Source organism: Elephantulus edwardii, unplaced genomic scaffold (assembly GCF_000299155.1).
Source record: "Elephantulus edwardii isolate Elephantulus edwardi_28Jun2011 unplaced genomic scaffold, EleEdw1.0 scaffold00005, whole genome shotgun sequence".
NCBI lineage: Eukaryota > Metazoa > Chordata > Mammalia > Macroscelidea > Macroscelididae > Elephantulus > Elephantulus edwardii.
Window position 1 is genome coordinate 5,550,717 of NW_006399755.1, and position 19,496 is coordinate 5,570,212.

Sequence of the window (19,496 nt, forward strand, 5' to 3'; positions counted from 1 at the left end):
TTTCCCAAGTAACTAATCCACAAACAAAATTTTATCAGTGAGGAGAGGACATCACTTTGCTAGAATGCTACTAAATGTCATAATTTATATATTCTATTAATTTATTAATACTTTTTTTAGAAAAATGAAATCTGGCCGCAGCCACTGAACCATTTGCATATAGCCAAAAAAATTTAAAAAAATGTCTTTGCCACTGACTTAGAATAGCACTTTCTCTCTGTCAAGCACGTTTGTTTATAGATTTTTTTAAAAAATACACTGTGTCAAAATGACAATCCTTCAGTATAGATATCCACCTTTTCTCTTATCAGTCACAGAACAAAAAGGCTTTTGGTCACAGAACCCAGGCTTTTCTGAAATTGAAATACATCAAACTTTAAACTCCAAACACCTTACGCTATACCAAATGACGCTCTGTGAAAGAGGTTGCCAAATAATACTGCATTCAACAAAGAAATGTGTTTCTGTGTGTGTCCATGGGTATGTGTACTGTGTAAATCAGTCTATGGAAGATAAACTATGCTGACTTCCACTTTCCTTTCAATCACTGGTTCCCTGAAAGCTTAGCAGTTAAGAAACCAATCACTTGGTTTATACAGGGTTTTGAATATGAACCTCTTATCCAAGATTATTTTTGTTGTTATCTTTTTATACATACTGTACAGGCACTGAAGTTGCACATAGATTTTACCAAGACTGAAGTTAAAGCTCTCCTAAAAACCCTCCCTAAACAAAAAAAGCTTGAAACCGGATGGTGCAGGGGGAATGAGAAGGTGGCATCAGTAATCAAATGTTAATTAGCAAGCTTATTTTTTTCCTTCCCCCAGGGTTGGCCTGTGTTGGAGAATTCAAATCAGAAATCAATGCTCCAAGTGTTTAACTATTACCTCTTCTCATTAACCATTTAATAGAGCAAGCAATTCTCTCCATAAAAAAAAAATCACACAAAACCAACAACACTAACTTGAGACATTTCTTTTTTACAAATACTAGTTTTACATAAAACAATGAAAATGCTATTTCAAGCAAATTATAAAACTGAAGTTATTTTCAAGGAGGTTCTGAAATGACTACATTAGATTGGAAAAATTTTCTTCATTCTAATTGAATTTTTCATTATAACAAATGTTACTTAGTTTGGGATTTCTAATGTATTCAACTATTTAATTTCACATCTTATTTGCTTTGCAAGAAATTTCACAATTGGCATGTAGACAGATTAGACAATGAAAATAAAGCTAATGAAAGGTCGAAACATTCATTATATGGAAGGCATATAGTTGGAAATTACATCACAATTACCATAACAAATGATCAAGAATTTTTGAAATGTAATGCTCTCATTAGAAATATGGTTATACACATAATTTGCTATGCCAGAAGTTTAGTACGAGTGAAAAATGAGAGATTAGAATGGCAATGCTATATACCATATTTAACATACTTTGGGCATTTTGCTAGAAGGGACATATTGCTAGAGAGGTACATTATGTTGGGCAGGGTGGAGGGTCAGCGATGCAAAGGAAGACACAGTGACTTGACGCAATGGGTTCCTGTGTGTCAGAAAGTGTGAGGATGGCAAATGATAAAGAAGAGTTCAGATCTTTTGTTCATGGGATCGCTATGAGTCATACTCAATGGCACCTAACAACAATTATTATAAATTTATTGAAATGAATTCTCTTTCTTAATCCTCCTAAAATGCTAATAATACATTTATACGTGAACCAAGTTGAATATATTTTACAATTTAAAGGAGAATTAAGTGATTGCTAAAACTGCTTCTTAAGAAAAAGTTTACAGAAGGTATGGAAGTTATAAATTAATAAAATACAGGAACTGTTTATATAAAACAGTGATTCTCAAAATGTGGTGCTCACATCAGAAATTAAATCCCTTGTACCATGGACTCTTCTGAATCCAACTTGAATTTCTTTTTAAACTTTATTTTATTGTGATATTAACTTAAATTTACAGCAAAAGTGGATTTTCATTCATTCATTGGTGCACATTTTCTTTCCTCTTTCCCCCAACCAACTTACAATTCTTTTTTCTCTTGCACCTTTTCTTCCCTCCTCCCCAGCCCATCAAACAATGCACCCCTTGTTGCAGTGTTGTCATATGTATAATGCCTAATCCTCATCTGTAACAGAAGTGTTGTACAGCATTTGTCCTTTTGTTACCTTAAATATTTCACTCAGGATAATGTTCTCTGTGGGAGAAGTATGGAGCAATTTCCTCTCAAGCAATTAACTGCCTCTGAAAACGCACTGGAGGGTCAGCTATGAGTCAGTTCCGACTCCACAGTAAACAACACCAAATAATGTTGTTCAGGCTTTCCCATGCTGTGTAATGTTTTATAAATTTACTGTATTTCAATGCTGCATAATAATCCATGTGTGAATGTACCATAGTTTCCCAAGCCATTTGTTTGTTGTTGGGCATTTCGGTTGCTTCCATCTCTTTGCTATAAGGCAGCAATAAATGTGGGTGTACATTCATCTGTTTTTGGAGCCATAGCTCTGGTTTCTTTAGGGTATATTCCCAGTAGTAGATTTCCTGGGTCAAGTGACATATCTATTTCCAATTTTTTGGGAAAGCGCCAGACAGCCTTCCACAGTGGCTGTACCGTTTTACACTGCCAGGAGCAGTGAATAAAAGTTCTAATTTCTTCACAATCTTGCCAGCATTTGTTGTTCACAACCTGAATTTCCGGCAGGTCCAGGTTGATGTGCTGCACCAGCCATTTCTGAAAAATCTTCAGCAAGATGTTACTTGCATATAGCAGTAATGATATTGTTTGATTATTTCCACATTTTATTTGATCACAATTTTGGGAAGTGAGAATGGATAAAGATCTCTTGTTAAAACAAAACAAGGGAACGCTGCATATTTTAAAATCAGGAATGGTATGCATTTAACCTTATCTACTCAATTTGTATGCTGAGTAAATCATTAGAGAAACTGGCCTACCTGAAGCAGAATATGGCATCAGGTTTAGAGGAAGAATTACTAAACAACCTATGGTATGCAGATGACACAACTTAGCTTTCAAGTGAAGACTTAAAACACTGAAGAAGATCAAAGAGTACAACCTTGGAGAAGTGTGAAGAAATAAGAACAACCCTATTGTCAACCAAAGCTTGCTACATCCCCCAAGTCCAGCACCTGTGTGCCCTGACTTATCAAACCCACACCCAAGAGCAAGGTTCAATGGGAACTTAACAGAGATAAAATGAAGGTTAAGAATGCACCACAGGGGAGAATACAAGATTATCCCCTAAAACAGCTTCTCCAAAGCCAGAGCCTAAATCTAAAAAGGCCCTTCAAACAAAGGAGAGAAAGTGTCCAAAGGGCAAAAAGAGATGGAAATGACCTTGCAGAAAATGGAGATGCCAAAACAGACCAGGTTCAGAAAGAGGAAGATGCTGGAGATGCCAAGTACAATACATGTATATTTGAGGACTGTGTACTTCTAGAAGCTGTTTTGTTGTTTTGTTATGTCCCATGAGTCACCTGTGAATCACAGCAACCCTATGTACAAAAGCTCTTTAGTACTTCCTGTCATAAGCCAGCCTAATTGATTCTGACACATCTACCCACACTATCAGTCACAGTATCAATCCATCTCATCTGTGGTCTTCCTCTCCTGTGCTGTTCATGCACCCTTCCCTCTTCAGGGTCTGGTCCCTCCTGACCACATGCCTCAAGTATGGGAGAGAGAGCTTCACAATCCTAACTTTCAAGGAGAAACTTGGTTTCAGCCTCCCCAAGACAGACCTGTTTGTTTTCTTGGCAGTCCATGGTATGTTCAAGACTCTTCTCCAGCATCACAACTCAAAAGCATCAATTCTTCCTCTAACACTGTTCAGCTCTCTGGTGAATAGTAGGTAATTGTAAAGACCATGGCCTAGATCAGGTGCACCTTAGTCTCTAGACTGACATCGTTGCTTCTCAGTACTCTGAAAAGGTCCCTGACAGCAGAGTTTCCCAAAGCAGTTTATCTTTTGATTTCCTTACTGCTGGTACCAAGAGTGTTGAAGGTGAAGCCAAGCAAGCTGCTACTGTTAACAACCTCAATCTCTTCTGTTTACTATTTTTCCTATGAAGTTTTATAAAAAAAGAATGCAGAATTGTAGCACATGGAACACTTCACGATTTTAGGGTAAGCGGCAAATGTGACTAGTACTACGTCTCTGAAGCCAGACTGATGTGAATGAATCCTTCCAGTTTTGAGAAACTTCCTCTTAATTCTCATAAGGAAAGATTCTCTGGTGTTGACACACATTAACAAATTTGGCATAAGTGCCTTTTTGTGTCGAAAAACAAAACCTATTTTTAATGTATGCTTTCTCTCTTCCTTCAGCATAGACATGACTCCCATAAGTCCAGAGCTCTAGAAAAATCTAATCTCCCAAAAAAAATGATTATCATTTTGTCAAGAAATCTAGAATTTTTTGGTGATGCCATCTCAATAGCATCCCTCAAAATAGTAGTGGTGGGGTTTTTTTTTGTTTTTTATTGTGGATCTTCACATTGATAAAAGTGCCATTGTTGTTGCATATTCTGAAAGTCAGGTCAGATCATGAACAGTTGTTAAGCTCCATGCTAAATGGGAAATGTCAACCTTCATTCTAAACTTTCCCTGTTCAGAATATGTAGTGAATATTTCATTGGGTTTTACAATGGCTTTCTGATTTTGGTAGTCCACTGAAGAAGGGAGTTTGAAAACTGCTATATACTGCTAACTATTGTCCGCCCATGTCCTGACTGAAATACCATGTTTATGAAAAGTATCTTTTAATATAGCTGGATAGTTTAGTGGGGGGTTGGGAGGTGGAAAACACAAAGCTTCTAGCCTACAATACAGATTACACCTCAATATCAACTGGACCAATAGGCACCATCATGATAGATGGAGAAAAGACTGAATTTGTCTCTGATTTTATTTTATCTGGGTACACAACATTCATGGTGGGAGCAGTCAAAAAATGTGCTGCATGGAGGAAATCTGCTGTCAAGGACCTTTCAAAAGTGTTAAAGAAGACTAAGAATATCTGTTTACAAAAGAAGGTGTACCTAGTCCAGATCATAGTATTTTCAAGTGATTCCTATGCATCAGAATGTTGGACAAAGAATAAAGAAGACCAAAGAAGACTTGATACCTTTGAATTGTGGTGCTGGAGAAATGTTTTGAATATTACAGGCTGCCAAAACAACAAACAAATCTGTCTTGAAGGAAGTGCTACCAGAATGCTCTCTTAAAAGCAAGAAAGGTGAACTCTCTTCCCACTTGATTTTGGATATTCTCAGGAGGAACCAAGCCTTCTGGGAGGATTACAGAGATTTTATACTAGGGAGGCTGTAGTGACAGAGAAAGGGAGAAAGATCCTCAACATATGGACTGATATAGTAACTACCTCAATGGGCTTGAGCATGACAGACATCATGAGGACGGTGCAGGATAGAGCATAGTTCCAATCTGTGGGTCACTGTATTACTATGAGTCGAAGTCGACTCAAAATCATCTAACAACATCAATGACGTTCCTTCAACTTCCTGCCTAAGGTGGTCAATCTCTCCTAAGAATTAATATGATTGGTAATTATTTGCACAGAAATAGAAAATGTCACCTTGAATACAGGAAATTATATGACAAAAAGTGTAACCTAATCACAAAGGATTCTTAGATTAAAATTTCTACCAGTAGAAAATCTTTGTTAATCTTTCCTTTTCTCACCTGAAACATTTTTACTGTTTTTCCCTGGCCAACTGACTGAAGAGAGATACATATTTATTCCCATTCCAAAAAAAAAAAAAAAGTGATCTGACAGAATGTGGGAATTATAGAGCAGTATCACTAATAAATGTCATTCACAAGCAAAATCCTGCTGAACATTATCCAGAAACAACTGGAATAGTACATAAACAGAGAACCACCAGAAATACAAGCTGGATTTAGAAGAGGTCATGACACGAGAGATATTATCACCCATGTCAGACAGATCTTGGCAGAAAGCAAAGAGTACCAGAGGAATGTTTCATTCACTATGCAAAGGTATTTGACATGGTGAAAGACTCATCAACAACCTACATAATACAAATGACACAACCTTGCTTGCTAATCCTGAGGAGGGCCTGAAGCATTTGCTGCAGAAGGTCAAAGACTGTAGTCTTCAATATGGATTGAAGCTGAACATCAAGAAAACAAAGATTCTCACCAGTAAGCCAATTGGCAGAACCTTGATGGATGGAGAAGAGACCAAGATTGTTAACAATTTCAGCTTTCTAGGTTACGCAATCAATACTCTCAGCACTGGCAGTAAGGACATCAAAAGATGAACTGCACTGAGAAAATCTGCTGGAAGGGACCTCTCCAGAGTACTGAGAAGCAAACAGTCTTCATAATTACTGCTATTTATCAGGGAGCTAGACAGTGGCTAAGGATGACTAGAGATATATGTGCCCAAGAGGAACTGATCTGTGGAGAAGGACATCATTCTCAGAAAGGTGAAGGGACAGCACAGGAGAGAAAGACTCCCAATGAGATGGACTGAAACAGTAACTGGGGCAATCGGGTAAGGTGTATCCGAGTCAGTGAGATTGGCTCAGAACAGAGCAGGCTTTCAGAGCTGCTGTACACTGGGTCATTAGGGGTTGCAGGTGACTCAATGGCACATATAACAACAACATGGTATATATATCTGGCTGGCTGGACATTCCAGTAAAATTATAACTCTAAAATAAATGATCTAGGTCCCGGCGGCGGAGGCGGCAGTCGTGATGGCTGTGGGGCTGGGAGGCTGACTGCCGGGATAGGAGCGGGCCGCGCGCCTTGCGCCATGGCCACCTCTGCCGCTGCCTCCGAGCATTTCGAGAAGCTGCACGAGATCTTCCGCGGCCTCCATGAGGACCTGCAGGGGGTGCCCGAGCGGATGCTGGGGACAGCGGGGACCGAAGAGAAGAAGAAGTTGATCAGAGATTTTGATGAAAAACAACAAGAAGCAAATGAAACGCTGGCAGAGATGGAGGAAGAACTACGTTATGCACCCCTATCTTTCCGTAATCCTATGATGTCCAAACTTCGAACCTACCGGAAAGACCTTGCCAAACTGCATCGGGAAGTGAGAAGCACACCTTTGACAGCCACACCTGGGGGCCGAGGAGACCTGAAATTCAGTACCTATGCTGTAGAGAACAAGCACATGAATCGACTACAGTCTCAAAGGGCCTTGCTTCTGCAAGGCACTGACAACTTGAACCGGGCCACCCAGAGTATTGAGCGTTCTCATCGGATTGCCACGGAGACTGACCAGACTGGCTCTGAAATCATAGAGGAACTGGGGGAGCAAAGAGAACCGCTGGAACGTACCAAGAGCAGACTGGTAAACACAAATGAAAACTTGAGCAAAAGTCGGAAGATTCTCCGGTCAATGTCCAGAAAAGTGGTGACCAATAAACTGCTGCTTTCCATTGTCATCTTACTGGAGCTCATTATCCTGGGATGCCTGGTTTATTACAAATTCTTTCGCAAGCACTGAATTTTCTATAAAGAAGGATTTATGGACCAGAACTTTGACCCTCTGAATGAATATGAGGAACATGGAATAAACTGAGTTGCTGCTGTGGGCTAACAGTCCAAGGATGCACTGTACAGTCAAATGGGAGGAGGGAGGGAAGATGGAGAACCACTTAAATATGAAGGAACATCAACAAGACCAGAATGATATACCAAGGTAAAAAAAATAAAAAATAAATAAATAAATGAATGAATGAATGATCTATACCTATACACATGAACTAAAATGAAGAAATAAACCTAACCACTTCAGGGATAGCAGGAACTCACATTTGAATCATATGGAAGACTAAAAAAAAAAACAAACAAACAAAAATAAACATTTTCCTTTTTTATTAGACCAGATGAAATAAGACCCAAGGTAAAATAGGAAGATGTTAACTTCTTATCAGTCAGCCAAGCCCCTGCCCTTATGGGTAATCTCTTCACTCCACACTTTATGGAAATAGTAAAGGGGCAAGATTTTACCAATTATTTAATGGCCTAATAAATACCATGACAACAAATGTTTTTATTGCCTTAAGTGAAAAATGAGTCATTCAAGAAATACTCTAAGTTTTCCCAATCACTGAAGAAATACAGTAAATCAATCCATTCAGAATTACAGTAATAAAGATGCTGATCCTAGAGCAATTAAAGCAATTACAAGATTATCAGTTTACTTTAGTCTAAAATGATTTTATGAAGTTTAATTTTATATATTAAAAAATTAGTGTCATATATAAAGATATACATGTATCATATATATATAATGTCATATATATATTAGTAAATAATTCCTAAGGACGTAATTACACACTGAACCAATTATTTAGCTAACAGGATCGTCATTATAGTTTTAATAATCAAGTCATGAAGACTGGTATAATCTAATATCTAATAATAACACATTTTAAAATGAACGAGATACCATGTTATCATTCAAATGATGACAAAAAACAGAAAGCAATAAGCTATAGCTTACAAGTCAAAATGGGTACTGCCTTATTTTGGTAAATAAAGTTATACTAAAACAGAACCACTCCCTTTGCGCATACTGTCATTCTGACTACATGCACATTTCTTTCACATTGAATAGAAACAAATTTAAAACCATTTTTCTTATTGTAGAAATAATAAGAATCTAGGAACTATAGAAATAAAATAAAAATAAGGGGTAATTCTGTGACAACAAGGGAAGAAATTTTCAGTTTTGCACTCCCACCATGACCTATAAAGTCTAAGTAACTGGTCCATTCAGAAAATTTGGTGACACTTAATTTGAGAATAAGTGATGGCAGTGAATAAAGACGACAGAAGAAGATTTGATGCCTTTGAGCTATTGTTTTGGAGAAGGTACAGAATATCCCATGCACTGCCAAAAGAAGAAACCAGTACATTTTGGCGAAGATGCAGCCAGGGGGCTTTGGAGGCAAATGCAATAAAGCTAACATTGCACACACACCCTTTGGCCATGTTGCTAGGAGAGGTGAGGGTTGGCAAAAAATAGGAAGACCTTCTATCAGATGAACTGACACAGTGACCACAGCAATGGGCACAAGAATGTCAGAAACTGTGGGGATGGCACAAGATAGGATAGGGTACAAATCTGTTGTTCTATAGCTATAGTTATAGGGTTGCTATAAGCTGTATTCGACTAGATTGCATCCAATAAACAACAACATAAAGCCAAAGACCAGGCCTTCAGGCTAACATATGATCGTCTGACATATTTTGGGCATGTTGCAAGGAGGGACAGATCCTTGGAGAGGGACATCATCCTTGGGAGGGTGAAGGGTCGGCGCAAGAAGGCGAAGCCCCTCTATGAGATGGATTCAATCAGTGACTGGGGTCAGTGCGATTGGCACAGGACAGAGCAGGGTTTAGGGTTGTTGTACATAGGGTTGCTATAAGTCGTAAACGACTCGACGGCACATAACAACAACAACAATACATTATTATTATTTACAAATGAGGAAACTGAATTTCAAGAAAATAAGTAATTGGACAAAAAGTCTAGATTTTTTTTTACACATTTTCCTTTAACCAGAATTTTCTCTTATGTGATGAAGTTATAATAAATTATATTTAAAATTGTTTTCTTCCTGATACTTTTGTAATTTTCACTGAGACTTCTTACATTTAGGGGGAAGTGCTCTGCCATGAGAGCAAGTTGTCCTTTTCAAAGCTGTTTTGAAGCAACAGGCAATAAAGAACAGTTACAGCTTGTCAACTTTTTACTTTTAAGGACTGTAGAGGAGGGACAACTGCCAGAGCAAACAGCAACTTGTTATTGTTTCAATAACTGAAAACTGCTTTCACAATAAGAGGGCAGCTCCTGGTGTTACATAAAGCTGGAGAAGAAATGGCAAGAAAAATTTTCCAAAGAAATCAAATGTATGTACATTTTATCATGAGAAGTCAAGCAAAGGCTTTCTCCTTTTATACACTATTTTGAATCTCCTTTATCTCCTATTAATGTAAAAGTCTTGGTTGCAATAAAAGAATATGTAGACATACAACTGACCTCTTTTTTAATTTTGCCAATGTAGAGAAATCAGAATCTTGTAATTCTAGCTTTTTCTTACTCACTATTTAGAAACTTTTGCCAATGCCTCTCATTGCTTTTAAGACAAGTAAAAGTCTGACTAGAAACAATCAGTTATGTTTTATGTGTAATGCTTATAAGTTCCAAAAATAAAACTGCATTTATAGGATAAGAAAGATAACAAAGCCTAATATACCATGCCAATTTTTTTAAATGGAATATTCTTTTAATTTTTATTTTATATGTATTAACATACATACATGTATGTGTGTAGACAGATAGAGAAATGAAACTTTATAAAATCATCCTGTTCCTTAATGCCTAAATCAGGACAGTAGTACAGACTGTATGTTGTAATTCATTATTTTCTTCTTTAAGAAAAGATTATCACTTCTCTAGCAAATTTCAAAATTAAAAAGATGGTGACAAACTTGGTGTTCAAGCCTGTTTATATTTGCATTGTGGTTTTGTGTTGCCTATCCATGACTCTGCCTTTGAGATGCTGAAAAAAGTGGTGGGAACCATAGGAATGGGACCTCAGTCTATAGTCAAGTCTCTCATAATTTTATCTTTTCTTGTTAACAAAAAAATACAAAAAACAAAGACAACAAAGAGACTTAGTGTTGGAGTCTGCCATGAATACTGAAATGGTCTGGGGGTGTGGCTCATCAACTGAAAATAAACCATTCAAGTCACCCACATCAAGGAAAAAGTTTGGGAACAACCAAGTCAGTGTTTGCATTTCAAGTGGAGAGTCAGGAGAGTTGCACTTCCCTTCATTTTGCTTAACTAAGGCACTACAGACAAACTATTTAACCTCTTTTTTTAGGAAGTAAGAAGAAAGCTCCTCTAAAAAACAGCTGTGAGAGATAGCTAAAAGAGTATATAAACAAGCTTTTCAAGAGCAGCTTTTAGCAATGCTTTCTGGGAGAGATGAGGCTGGACCTGAATAAAACGGTAAGGATATCTATGCCAAAATGAAACTTAGAATAAGAGGAAAGACACCAAAGTTAAATATCTTGTTTAGGTACATAAAATCAACCAGTTGTATACCGCTTTCAGACGGTAATTTAGCGAAGATCTTATGAATGAAGATTTTATGAATATATTTTGATACCATAAAGCAAAATCTAACTTTATACTGAACTCTAAAAATGGTTGTTGTTAATAGTCAGAAACTCCATACAAATGGCTTCTAATTAAACAGTTAAAATTTGAATACAAGGATTTCAATGTAAGGGCTACCAATATGGTTCTTTAAGAATAAAAATACCAAGAATAATTCAGCATTCCACTTAATGGGTTATTAAGAAAAAAGATTAATCATGATTTATTAATTAAGCAGGTATTCTAAATAAACTGCTTGTCTCCAATTTTTTTTTAATTACTCCTATTTATTCATTAACAAAGCTATTCCTTAGCTCATCCCTGCCATAACCTACTCTATTCAAAACCATATGGGAAAAGACATTTAAAAAAACGCCACAAACCATGGACTTCTGGTATTAGTGCTACACACTGCATACCCCTATTCATTATTCTACCTCCCTTGTTTAATCTATCATTAAGATTCAGTGACCCTACACTAAATTTAAAGCAGATCCTTCCTTCCTCCCATGCCTAAATTCACATACTTTTCTAGTTGGGGATGCCCTCAAGTATTAGCAACTCTACGGGGTTTCTCTAATCTCAGCTCTGAACTATGTCATGCTATAGAACCAAGAAATTGCTGTTTTACATCTCTAACCATGGAGGATTTCATAAAAAAGGACCATATAATTTACTTAATAAGATAAAGGGAGGGAAATCATCATTTATGAAGTATTTTTCTTTGTATATAATAAAAGGCACACAGAGACACTGTCATATATTGTATTGTCTTAAGAATGAAAAATATTCAAATGCATATAGTTCAACTGTATTCATCACATAATTTAGTTTTAAATGATCATAAAATCATCAGGTATTGGCAATGTAAACAGATGACAATTAAAGGGAAAAAAGAAAATAATGATTATGTATATAATTGGAAAAAACAAGTATTTTAAGGAAATGAGATTGCAAGAAGTTTGAACAAGTTGTTTTGCTAAGACTTACTAACCATCATTTTAAAATAACAATTATATAATGTAGCAGGGAAAAAGTAAAGAATTAGGTTTATGATGGTTTACCAGTATAGTCTAAAAGAAATTTTTGTGACAGCAAGAATGTTTTCTATATGTGCTCTCCACAAGAAAGTCAATAATAGCTTTATATGACTTTGAAGCACCTGATATGTGGCTAATGTGTGCGAAAAATGGAATTTAAATTTTCCTGAATTTTAATGAACCTTAAATAAAAACATGTAAATACTAGTCTAGATGTAATATGGACCACATTGAAACATCAAGAAATAAAAATCCTCACCAATAGGTCAATAGGAAACACCTTGATAGATGGAGAAAAGTGTCATCAATTTTATCTTGGATCCAACACCCTTGGTATACCAGCAGCCAGGAAGGATATCAGAAGCCTTATGGCACTGAGAAAGTTTGCTGTCAAAGAATCCTAAAGAGCAATGATTTCAGTTTAAAGAATAAAGTGTGCTTGATTCAAGTCATAGTCTTTCCAATCATCTGTTATGTCTCTGAAAGCTGAACAATTAGTAGGGATTACAAAAAATCAATGCCTTTGAGTTGTGGTGTTGGAGAGGAGTACTGATGATCACACTAAAGAGATGTGTCTTGGAGAAAATGCAACCAGAGTGCTCCTTAGAGACCAGGATGGTGAAGTTTAATCCTACATACATAGTACACAGGTAGGCTGTTAGGAGAGGCTGTGCCTTAGAAAGGGACCTCTTGCTCAGAGAAAAAGATGAATACCATTGTGGAGATCAACTGATATAGTGACTATATCAACAGGCTCACATTTTGGGGCTGATAAGAATGGCACAAGTTAGAAAAAGGATCAGATTTGTTGTTTACCGAGTCGATATAAGTTGTACTGGACTCAACAGTACCTAACAACAGCAGTAGTTGTAGGGAGCTCTGGTCACTTGGTGGTAGTAAGGAGATGCACTGCCAACCTAAAGGCACAGTTTGAATCTTCCAGCTGCTCTGTAATAGAAATAAGGGTAATTTCCTCTCCTAAAACAACCTGCTAGAGTGTCAGCTATGAACTGATGCTTAAGGCAGAATGTTGACTGACACAGGAAGCATCAAAAGAAAGATGAAAGGAGTACAAAGAGGCACTATACCAAAAAGAATAGGCTGAGACCCAAGAATTTCATGAAATAACATTATCAAGGGCCTATGGTGATGAAGTAGGAAGTTGAAACTGCTCTGACGGAAATGGCAAAAAAACAAGCTCCCAGGAACAGACATGTAACAACAAACAGATGCTGCCCAGGTTGTGCCAAGAAATCTGGAGGACAACCACCTGGTTAACTAACTGAAAGAAATCCCTATTGTTCTCATTTAAAAAAACAAAAAAACAAAAACAAAACAAAACAAAAACCCAAAAAAGTAACCCGAGACAGTGTGGAAATGATCAAATATTATAATTAATATCACATTCAAGAAAGATTCTGTTGAAAATTATCCAAAAACAACTAGCACAGCAAATCTAGAACTGCCAGATGTGCAGGCTGCGTTTAGAAGAGACCATGGAACTAGGGATATTCTAGCCAATGTTAGAAGCATCTTTGCTGAAAGCAGAGAGTAGCAGAGAAATGTCTGCATTTCATTGACTAGGCAGTTTTACTGATTATGCAAATGACAAAAGACTTGTCTCAGCTAACTCTGACAAGAATGGGAATCCCAGAAGACTTGATTGTGCTTATGTGAAACTTCTGAAGACCCATCAACAACCTGCATTATGGAGATGACCCAACTATGCTTGTGGAAAATGAGGTGGACCTGAACATGTGCTGCAGTAGGTTGAGGATTGTAGCCTTAAACATAGATTGAAGCCTGCGCACCAATCAAGAAATCAAAGATTCTCACCCCTGGGCCAACCAGGAGCAACAGGACAGATGGAAAAGAGATTGATACTGTTTACTGCTTCAGCTTGCTTAACTCCACGAGCAACACTCTTGATACCAGCACCCAGTAAATCAAAAGACACATTGCACTGGGAAAATCTGTTAGGGCCAACTCCATAGTACTGAAGAACAATGATGTCAGACTGGAGATTACAGTGCGCCTAATGCAGGGCCCTGGTCTTCGCAATTACTTGCTATATGCATAAGGAAACTGGACGATGACTAAGGATGATAGAAAAAGAATCAATTCATTTTAAGTTGTGGTACTGGAGAAGAATAATGAAATATCGTGGACTGCTAAGAAAACAAATAGATTGGTCCTTGAGAGGGTGAAACTAGGCTGCTCCTTGGAAGCAAGGATTTTGAAGTTTTGTCTTACATACTTTGGGCATGTTGCAAGGAAGGACTAGTCCTTACAGAACGGCATCATGCTTGGGATGGTGGAGGGACAGCTCAAAAGAGGAAGACCCTCAATGAGATGGAATGACTCAGTGACTTGAGTAATGGGGGTAGGTGTGTCAGACAATTAGGTTCGCTTAGGATAGAGCAGGATTCAGAGCTCTTGTACATATGGTCGCTATGAGTTGCAAGTGACTCAACAGCACATAACAACATCATCATGCTGGGAATGGTAAATAGAAAGGAATGGCCTAACATTCATAATCAAAAAGAACATTTCAATATCTATCCAAAAGTACAATGCAGCAAGCCATAGCACAATATATATACACATATAAGGATATCCTATTCACACAACTATTAATCAAATCTACACACCAATGACTAAAACCCACAAAATAAATTTGAGAATTTCTGCCAACTTCTGAAGTCTGAAACTAATTCAATAATGTATTCAGCATGTCAATTAATAATCATCTTTGGGCATATTAGAATGGGCCAGTCCTTGGAAAAGAACATCAGGCTTGGAAAGATGGAAGGTTAATAAAGGAGAGGAAGAAGATGGATTGGCACAGTAACTGTTAACAGTGGGCTCAAGTATGTCAGCAATGGTCAGGATGACACAGGATATTCAGATCCATTGGTCAGAGTTTCAAAATGACTCTTAGTTGACTTGACGGCACTTAACAACAGTGACTGAAATGCAAATGTTGAAAAGGAAACTGATAGCTGAAAAATATGATCTCAGTGATATAAATGAAGCCAGAGATTGCAATAAAGAATTTTGAAGCCAATGATTTATTCATTGCAAATGTACCTTTTAAAGAAACATATTTAGAGTCTATACATATTGACCTTGCCTGAAGGAATACACAGAAATCGAAATTGCTTTAACTGCAGAAAGACAGTGAAGAAACTAAGTATTATCAGGCCAGGGATTGTCTGTGTAAGACATCATCAACTTGTGGTATAAACAGTTAAATAAAGCTAAAGAAAATGAAAATAAGTTAAAGAGAGCCAAAATATAACAATGCGTATATCCCACCTGAAATTAGAAACCATTTCAAGAATAGAATTGACACAGTGAACATGGAAGACTTGACCAGAAGAGTTGTGGGAGGATATCAAGGACATCATATATGAAGAAAGTAAAAGGTCTTGATCAAAAAGACAAAGGAAAGATGCTGAACAATGCAGAAGCTAGAGTAAAAGGAGGAAATGATGAAGAGAGCTAAACAGAAGATTTTACTATGTGTCTAAAGATGACTAAGCAATTATCAAAGAAATGTGCAGAGACCTGAGATTAGAGACCAAAGGGGTAAGAACAAGCTTAGGATTTCTCAAGATAAAAGAAGGGAAGAAGAAAATTCAAATCTCAAATTCCAAGAGTTGAAGAAGAATTCTAAGGGGAAAGATACTGATTTATGCAGTACTCTTTAAAAGAAAATAAAGAGAATGAATTCGCAAACTCACGGGACCAAAAAGAACTGGTCAACGCTGAAGCAATTAAAGAAATAATATATGATTTTTTAAAAGCCAATAGTACTTATGACTTTAGACTGTCTGAAGGCAGTTGCAAAACTTAAGATTCTAGAATTGAAAAAGTAATTGACTGTATTTCACCAAACATATACAGCCCTGTATGTACTGACCAACCAAAAGAAAAAGATTCACATCTATGGCCAATTTAAAACAAACAAACAAAAAGTGATCAAAAAATACAGAAGTTATCAAATATTAAAATTAACCAAGTAAACTGTTGCCCATGATTATTTAAAATGAAAAAACATGGTGAAGTAGAAAATCAATAGGCAACAGCCTGAAATTCATTTAAGATTCAAAAGAAATCACAGAACAAGTGATATCATTGCTGATGTAAGTAGGGTCCTGGCCAAAAGCATAAACTAAGATAGTTACTTGTATTTTTACAGACTATGCTTAAGTATTCCACTCTATAGGGGTTTCCTCTCTTTCACTGACTTTTAAAAAGAGTCTTTTTCCAAAGATTTACGCCTCCTGAGAACATGTTTAAAGTGTGTGAGAAAAAGATTCACCATGCTTGCCTCTTTGGAGCATCCTGATTGTACTTCCTCCAAGATTGATGATTTTTCTTCTTCTGACAGTTTGTGGTACTCTTTTTCAACATCACAATTCAAAGGCATCGATTTTTCTCTGATTTTCCTTACTCACTATCCAACCACTAGAAGACAATGATACAACTGAAAATAAAAATCCTCACCATTGGACCAATAAGACAATATCATGAAAATGTTGAAGCTGTCAACAATTTCATTTGACTGGGATCCATAATCTATATCTTCAGTAGAAATAAAAAAGGCATGTTGAATTGGGAAAATCTGCTGTCAAGGACCTTTCCAAAGTACTAATGAGCATATATCTCAGTTTAAAGACTAAGACTATCAGTATTTTCAATTGCATCATATGCTTCAAGTGGTTGGGCCCTAATACAAAGAAAACTTAATACCTAGTACTATAGTAATACATGCATTTACAAATCACAGATATTCTAAATGCAAATACTGAACAACATTTTCTGTACATGAACTTACTTTAGTAGAGTCTGAACAAAGATCTTCATATTTAATATATCTGATAACTTCATGTGGATTGCATCTCTATATCAAGAAAACAAAAATCCCCACCACTGGAAGAGTAGGCAACATTATGACAGAGAAAAGATTAAGACTGCCAATGAATTCATCTTACTGGGATCGACAATCAATACAGTTGGTATAAGAAATAATGAGACCAGGAGACACAATACATGGAAAAACTATATAGTCATGAATTTCTCCAAAATACTGAGGAGCAATGATGTCAGTTTAAGGACTAAGGTGTACCTGATTCAGACAATGGTCTTCTCAATCACTTGCTATGCATCTGAGAGCGGGATAATGAATTAGGATGACAGAAGAACTGATGCCTTTAAATTGGGATTTTGGTGAAGAGTACTGACCATCTCATGGATTATCAAAAGAACAAAGAGCTACTGACTTGGAAAAGGTACAGTACTCCTTGGAAGGAAAGATCATAAAAGTTTTCTCTCACATACTTTTCCTATCTTGCTAGGAGAGGTATCCTTCGAGAGGGACAAAATGCTTAGAAAGGTGGAGGAGAAGCAAAAGAGAGTAAGACCTTAAATCAGGTGGACTGAAACAGTGACTGAAGCTATGGGCTCTGACACATTGATGAATGTGCCAGAGATTGTGAGGATGACATGACAGGACAAGGTTCAGATGTGTTGTGCACAGGTTCACTATGACTTATATTCAACTTGATGGCACCTAACAACAATATAAGAACTAAACAAGAGTAAGTTCTGGAGGCCTTGAAAGAAAATCTAGCTAGAAAACCAGTGATATTCTTTAATGTATGGGGATGTCTTAAGAAATTATACTTGCTTAATACTGAATTCCAAACGAACTGTGTTCAAATAGACCAGCTGCTGCATGAGCAGTTAGGCAATCCCCTCCCGTATGATTTATTGCTTCTGAAAATCCACTGAAGGGTTGGCTATGGGTTGGTTCTGACTCGACAGTACATAACAACTATACTGATTTAATTATTATTATTCAGAATTAGAGCCATCTTGAAAGATTAAAATACCATTTTCGAAGTTAAAGAAATTTTAACTTTTAACAGTGTCTAATTCAATAAAATACTACACAGCATGCAGGAGGAATGATTTTGTAAATTACTACCTAACATGGGAGGGACTGGAAAGAATTATGCTAAATAAACTCAGTCTGATAGGCACAAATACTGTATAAAATCTCTATTGTAGAATGTCTACAAAGATGAGGGGGGCCTTAAATATAGGATTGCACAATTTGATGGGTGGAGGGAGGGATTGGTAAAGGAAAGGTCTAGTTAGAAAAACAATGTATATGGACTTTGTATGTAAGTAAGTAGAAAATAAATTTTATTTTAAAAAAGAAACAAAACCCCACCAAACCAGTGTGTTAATAGACTGATAACAGAACTATCTAATTATTGTTTTGTAAGGACGGCAGCCTTGAGTATGGTTTGAATCTCAATATCAAGAAAACAAAGATTCTCACCACTGGGCTGATCGACAGCATCATAATAGATGGTGAAGAGACTTGAGATTGCTGGCAGCTTCAGTTTGCTTGGCCCTATAATCAACATTCTTGATACCAGCAGCCAGGAAATTAAAAGACAAATTGTACTGGGGAAAGTCAGAGACCTCTCCAAAGTACTGACGACCAACGATGTCAGTCTAGAGACTAGGGTGAGCATGATACAGGCCATGGTCTTTGCAATTACTTGCTATGCATCAGAAAGCTAGACAATGACTAGAGATGATAGAAGGAGAGTTGATGCCTTTGAGCTTGGGTGCTGGAGAAGATTATGGAATATACCATGGAATGCTAGGAGAACAAACACGTTTATCCTTGAGAGGGTGAAGTCAGGCTGCTCCTTGGAGGCAAGGATTCCGAAGCTCCATGTGACAAACTCTGGACATGTTGCAAAGTGGGATCAGTCCTTGGAGAGGGATGTCATGCTTGGGAGGGTGGATGGACAGTGCAGGAGAGGAAGACCCCGGATAAGATGGACTGATTCACTGGAGTAATGGGGACAGGTGTGTCAGAGACAGTAAGAATGGCAAGGGATAGAGCAGGGTTTAGGACTGTTGTACATAGGGTCGCTATGAGTCACAGGAGATTTGACGGCACATAACAACAACAACATACTAGTGTTCATGTGGGGAGTTCTGGTGGTATAGTTCCCAATATCCCAAAGACAAGCTTTCCGATTGATTTGAATCTACCAACATCACTATGGAGAAAGGGTCACAGCCTCGGGAATCAATAGAGGGTTATTATGAATCAGAACCAATTAATGAGTCTATAGTGAGTTTGAATTATATATTTGAGGGTTAAAATTAGCTTTATCGGGAAGTGGGAAGGAAAAAAAATTAGTCCTCG

The 19,496-nt window shown here is 37.1% G+C and overlaps 2 protein-coding genes across 2 annotated transcripts in view; one reads left to right on the forward strand and one right to left on the reverse strand.

The window, feature by feature from the left end:
* The window catches only part of FAF1 (Fas (TNFRSF6) associated factor 1), a 548,275-nt gene that overhangs the window by 303,503 nt on the left and 225,276 nt on the right, over positions 1–19,496 (reverse strand). The gene's annotated exons all lie outside the window — the stretch shown is intronic.
* On the forward strand, positions 6,835–7,734 carry LOC102851175 (vesicle transport through interaction with t-SNAREs homolog 1B-like). The gene has a single exon (XM_006879661.1). It carries the CDS (start codon positions 6,843–6,845, stop codon positions 7,539–7,541), a length of 699 nt encoding a protein of 232 aa, XP_006879723.1. The 5' UTR covers positions 6,835–6,842; the 3' UTR covers positions 7,542–7,734.

What these genes read in the sequence shown, in the direction of transcription:
- LOC102851175 (XM_006879661.1), top strand. Translation starts at nt 6,843, where the DNA reads ATGGCCACCTCTGCCGCTGCCTCCGAGCATTTCGAGAAGCTGCACGAG.